At 46.4% G+C, this 6,000-nt stretch overlaps 1 protein-coding gene across 2 annotated transcripts in view; it reads right to left on the reverse strand.

The window, feature by feature from the left end:
• The window catches only part of DNAAF5 (dynein axonemal assembly factor 5), a 41,965-nt gene extending 38,369 nt beyond the window's left edge, over positions 1–3,596 (reverse strand). Inside the window, exon 1 of one of the 2 annotated variants that reach the window (XM_072120469.1) lies at positions 2,963–3,596. In XM_072120469.1, coding sequence (XP_071976570.1) covers positions 2,963–3,497 — 535 coding nt within the window. In that variant the 5' untranslated portion in view covers positions 3,498–3,596. The remainder of the gene's footprint in view (positions 1–2,962) is intronic. The other variant, XM_072120468.1, reaches the window with a different exon arrangement.
• Between the last annotated feature and the right edge of the window lie 2,404 nt (positions 3,597–6,000).

The raw sequence follows: 6,000 nt of genomic DNA on the forward strand, positions 1-6,000 counted from the left end.
TATGGTAGTGGTCACGATACACTGATGCCCTCCTCCTCTGGTATATATTACCTGGTATGCTCCTGGCACAGCTGTACAGTGTCTGAGTGGTGGTATATGTTATGGTAGGGGTCACTATACGCTGATGCCCGTCTCCTCTGGTATATATTACCTGGTATGCTCCTGGCACAGGTGTACACTCTCTTAGCGATGGTATATGTTATGGTAGTGTCACTATACACTGATGCCCTCCTCCTCTGGTATCTATTACCTGGTATGCTCCTGGCACAGGTGTACACTCTCTTAGTGATGGTATATGTTATGGTAGGGGTCACTATACACTGATGCCCTCCTCCTCTGGTATATATTACCTGGTATGCTCCTGGCACAGCTGTACAGTGTCTGAGTGGTGGTATATGTTATGGTAGGGGTCACTATACACTGATGCCCTCCTCCTCTGGTATATATTACCTGGTATGCTCCTTGCACAGGTGTACACTCTCTTAGTGATGGTATATGTTATGGTAGGGGTCACTATACACTGATGCCCGCCTCCTCCGGTATATATTACCTGGTATGCTCCTGGCACAGGTTTACACTCTCTGAGTGATGGTATATGTTACGGTATTGTCACTATACACTGATGCCCGCCTCCTCCGGTATATATTACCTGGTATGCTCATGGCACAGCTGTACAGTGTGAGTGTCTGAGTGGTGGTATATGTTATGGTAGGGGTCACTATACACTGATGCCCGCCTCCTCTGGTATGTATTACCTGGTATGCTCCTGGCACAGGTGTACACTCTCTTAGTGATGGTATATGTTATGGTAGGGGTCACTATACACTGATGCCCGCCTCCTCTGGTATATATTACCTGGTATGCTCCTGGCACAGCTGTACAGTGTCTGAGTGGTGGTATATGTTATGGTAGTGGTCACGATACACTGATGCCCTCCTCCTCTGGTATATATTACCTGGTATGCTCCTGGCACAGCTGTACAGTGTCTGAGTGGTGGTATATGTTATGGTAGGGGTCACTATACGCTGATGCCCGTCTCCTCTGGTATATATTACCTGGTATGCTCCTGGCACAGGTGTACACTCTCTTAGCGATGGTATATGTTATGGTAGTGTCACTATACACTGATGCCCTCCTCCTCTGGTATCTATTACCTGGTATGCTCCTGGCACAGGTGTACACTCTCTTAGTGATGGTATATGTTATGGTAGGGGTCACTATACACTGATGCCCTCCTCCTCTGGTATATATTACCTGGTATGCTCCTGGCACAGCTGTACAGTGTCTGAGTGGTGGTATATGTTATGGTAGGGGTCACTATACACTGATGCCCTCCTCCTCTGGTATATATTACCTGGTATGCTCCTTGCACAGCTGTACAGTGTCTAAGTGGTGGTATATGTTATGGTAGGGGTCACGATACGCTGATGCCCACCTCCTCTGGTATGTATTACCTGGTATGCTCCTGGCACAGATTTACAATCTCTGAGTGATGGTATATGTTACGGTATTGTCACTATACACTGATGCCCGCCTCCTCCGGTATATATTACCTGGTATGCTCATGGCACAGCTGTACAGTGTGAGTGTCTGAGTGGTGGTATATGTTATGGTAGGGGTCACTATACACTGATGCCCGCCTCCTCTGGTATGTATTACCTGGTATGCTCCTGGCACAGGTGTACACTCTCTTAGTGATGGTATATGTTATGGTAGGGGTCACTATACACTGATGCCCGCCTCCTCCGGTATATATTACCTGGTATGCTCCTGGCACAGGTTTACACTCTCTGAGTGATGGTATATGTTACGGTAGTGTCACTATACACTGATGCCCTCTTCCTCTGGTATATATTACCTGGTATGCTCCTGGCACAGCTGTACAGTGTCTGAGTGATGGTATATGTTATGGTAGGGGTCACTATACGCTGATGCCCGCCTCCTCCGGTATATATTACCTGGTATGCTCATGGCACAGCTGTACAGTGTGAGTGTCTGAGTGGTGGTATATGTTATGGTAGGGGTCACTATACACTGATGCCCTCTTCCTCTGGTATATATTACCTGGTATGCTCCTGGCACAGCTGTACAGTGTCTGAGTGATGGTATATGTTATGGTAGGGGTCACTATACACTGATGCCCGCCTCCTCTGGTATATATTACCTGGTATGCTCCTGGCACAGCTGTACACTCTCTTAGTGATGGTATATGTTATGGTAGGGGTCACTATACACTGATGCCCGCCTCCTCTGGTATATATTACCTGGTATGCTCCTGGCGCAGGTTTACACTCTCTTATTGATGGTATATGTTATGGTAGTGTCACTATACACTGATGCCCTCCTCCTCTGGTATATATTACCTGGTATGCTTCTGGCACAGGTTTACACTCTCTTAGTGATGGTATATGTTATGGTAGGGGTCACTATACACTGATGCCCGCCTCCTCTGGTATATATTACCTGGTATGCTCCTGGCACAGGTTTACACTCTCTTAGTGATGGTATATGTTATGGTAGGGGTCACTATACACTGATGCCCGCCTCCTCTGGTATATATTACCTGGTATGCTCCTGGCACAGCTGTACACTCTCTTAGTGATGGTATATGTTATGGTAGTGTCACTATACACTGATGCCCTCCTCCTCTGGTATATATTACCTGGTATGCTCCTGGCGCAGGTTTACACTCTCTTAGTGATGGTATATGTTATGGTAGGGGTCACTATACACTGATGCCCGCCTCCTCTGGTATATATTACCTGGTATGCTCCTGGCACAGGTTTACACTCTCTTAGTGATGGTATATGTTATGGTAGGGGTCACTATACACTGATGCCCTCCTCCTCCGGTATATATTACCTGGTATGCTCCTGGCACAGGTGTACACTCTCTTAGTGATGGTATATGTTACGGTAGGGGTCACTATACACTGATGCCCGCCTCCTCCGGTATATATTACCTGGTATGCTCCTGGCATAGTTGGCGGCACACTTGCAGCTCTCCTTCTTGACATCCGGGAAGGGATCCACTAGGGTCCTCTGCAGGATCCGGACCATGTCGTCCAGGTAGGGCCCCAGCCTCCGGCCGCACACCTCCACCAGCAGGGTGAGTAGCTGGGTGAGGGCCAGCCTCAGCTCCTCGGAGGGCTCTGTGATCTCGGGGCCGCCCAGGCGCTGGGTGATGGCGGGCACCAGGTATGGCAGCGCCTCCTCGGGCCGGGGCACGCTGCGGACACAGTGGGTGAGGATGTGGATGGCGAGCTCCCTGCACTTCTCCATAGGGTCTGTCAGGCACCGCAGCAGAGGCTTCAGCAGCTCCCCCAGCACCTCCTGCAGGACCCCGCTGGACAGCCGCCGGTCCTCGGCCTCCTTCTGGATGGCGGCCAGGGCCCTCCTGCGGGCGCTCTTGTTCTCGTCATTCAGGCAGTTGAGGTGCCGGGCCAGGGCCTGAGACACCTCTCTCGCCGCACGCTGCTCTCCGTCCGCCGCCATCATTGTAACCCCTGGTAACCGAGCGCTTCCTCATACACAGCCCAGCAACGGCGCATTCAAAGAAGGAAAACTTTATCGACAACCGTAGCTGTACGGACAATGTCAAGCAGCGTCTGCTTTAGTTGCTAGGCAACCCATCCATCAATGACAGCGACCAAAAAATAAAACCAATAAGGGCTCAGCTTTCATGTCTTGAATAGCGCTGGTGAAATCACAGCTGTGCTGTGATTTGCTGCTTTGGAGGACAAAGAAAGATAAATAAAACAATTTGTGTAAAAACGATATGAAACTAGTGAAAACCAAAAGATTTTGCCCATAACGACTATTTACCATAATAGTACTTAAAATTTAAAGTTAGCATCTGATTGGTTGTTATGGGTATCTCCATAAACCTGCGAGTGTAGGCGCCCCTTGCAACTTCACATTACTGCCCATTTGACTGACCTAAAAATACCCACCGCAATAGGGGGCAGGTCAAGGGGGGGCCAGTCTTGTTCACACCTAAAAAATAAAAATGCAGAACCAAACTCGGCAGTTCAGTGATTCCAGGTTCGGTCCGGTAAATTCTGAACAAGAATAGGGACATCCATTTGATGGATTGACTGGCAATGTCTGGGTCAGACGGCTGTACCTGAACCTGAAATTTGGGTCTGATCATTAGATAACTCAATTAGTGTACATCCACCCAATATATATACATATATATGAAATAAAACTTAAAATAACTTCCATCAAAGACATTGGGGCACATTTACTAAGGGTCCGCACACCACATTTTCGCCAGGTTTCCCGACTATTTCCAATTTGTGGCGCATTTAACAGGGGTTTTTGGCCCACGTGATCGGATTTTGGCGGGCGTGGACGTCGGATAACCCGGCTGATTCGGATTAAGCGCAGGATTTAAAATTCAAATTGTGTCGCAAGACAATGCACTTACATACACCGGGAAGAAGAAGGTGAACTCCTCAGCAGGGAAGCGACACATGCAGGATATTGGGCGCGCAATCTTAGTGAATCGTGCCGGACTTCATCCTCGTCGGACAACACACCGCTGGGATCACAACAGGACCAGGTAAATAATTGTGCCCCATAGTTTTGTAGCATTTTTCGTTTTACAATAAACCACATTAATTACCTGTGTTTTAGGTGTATTTTAATCATAGCCGTTCTTTAAAATATGTCCTATAAAAGAATATTTCAACCCATGATTACCAATTATCACATTTCTGTAGACTCAAGGCATAGCAATGACATCAGAATAGGAATTCTGATAGTAAAATAATAGTAAAAACAGGGGCGAAACTACAGCGGTAGCAGCTGCTTTGGGGCTCTGTCAGGGAGCCCCGTCATCCGACCTGACACTAAAGAATGAAGAATGTGCACCATTACATACATATTATGCTGCACATTGTGGTATATATATATTGTTTATGTGTGTATCTGTGATGTGTATATGTTGTATGTGTATATGGTGTATGGTGTGTATAAATACAGTAAGTTATGTGTGTATGTAAGCTGTATGTCTGTATAAGGCACTGTATGTGTGTATATGTGAGGTGTATATGCTCTATATGTGTGTAACAGTGATGAACTGTATGTTTATGTATATAGGAATGTAATATATGTATATTTTTAAGCCGGCAGGGGGTCCCCTTCAGAAGTCTGCTTTGGGGCCCTGCCTCTCCTAGTTATGCCACCGAGTAAAAGAATAGTCACGGGCAATGTAATAGTGGCACAGTAGTGATGACAGTGTCTATAGCAGTAATTACAGTGATAGTAATGATGACAATGACATTTAAGTGAAATCGGTAATAATAGTTACACTGGAGTTATAAGCTGTGCTGACATAAAAAAAAGTAACAACAGTTGTAAGAGCAGCAATCAGTAGTGATGACCGTGATACGGTATTGACAACAACAGTAATAGTAACATCACTAATGATAGCATTAGTGACGGCACATAAATGTGACATCAGTGGTGACAATGGTGATAATAGGGGCACATCAGTGACAGCAATAAAGCTTATGTCACAGTAGTGAGAGCAGAGGTGGCAACAGTGTTAATAGTGCCATAGTAGTGCCAGCTGTCATTAGATTGACAGAATAGTAACAGAAAGTATATATCAGTGGCACAGTAGGGAAAGCTGTGATAATAGTGACATGTTAGTGACAGCAGCAGTGACAGGGACAACAATGATACCGTTAGTCATACAGTATTAATAATGGTGACACTGTAGTGATAATGTCATTGACACAGTAGACAGCAGTGGGGGATCATACCAGTGAATACTAGTGACACAGTAATGACAGAAGTGATAATACTGACAGAGCAGTGATAACAGTGACAGCAGTGGTGACAGTAGGGATGATAGTGACAACAGTGGTGACATTATAGTGACAGCAGTGATACTATAGTGACAGCAGTGGTGACAGTACAGTGACAGCAGTGATGGTAGTGACTGCAGTGGTGACAGTATAGAGACAGCAGTGGTGACAGTAGTGATGAT

The sequence above is a fragment of the Engystomops pustulosus genome, chromosome 8, assembly GCF_040894005.1.
Source record: "Engystomops pustulosus chromosome 8, aEngPut4.maternal, whole genome shotgun sequence".
Classification (NCBI taxonomy): domain Eukaryota; kingdom Metazoa; phylum Chordata; class Amphibia; order Anura; family Leptodactylidae; genus Engystomops; species Engystomops pustulosus.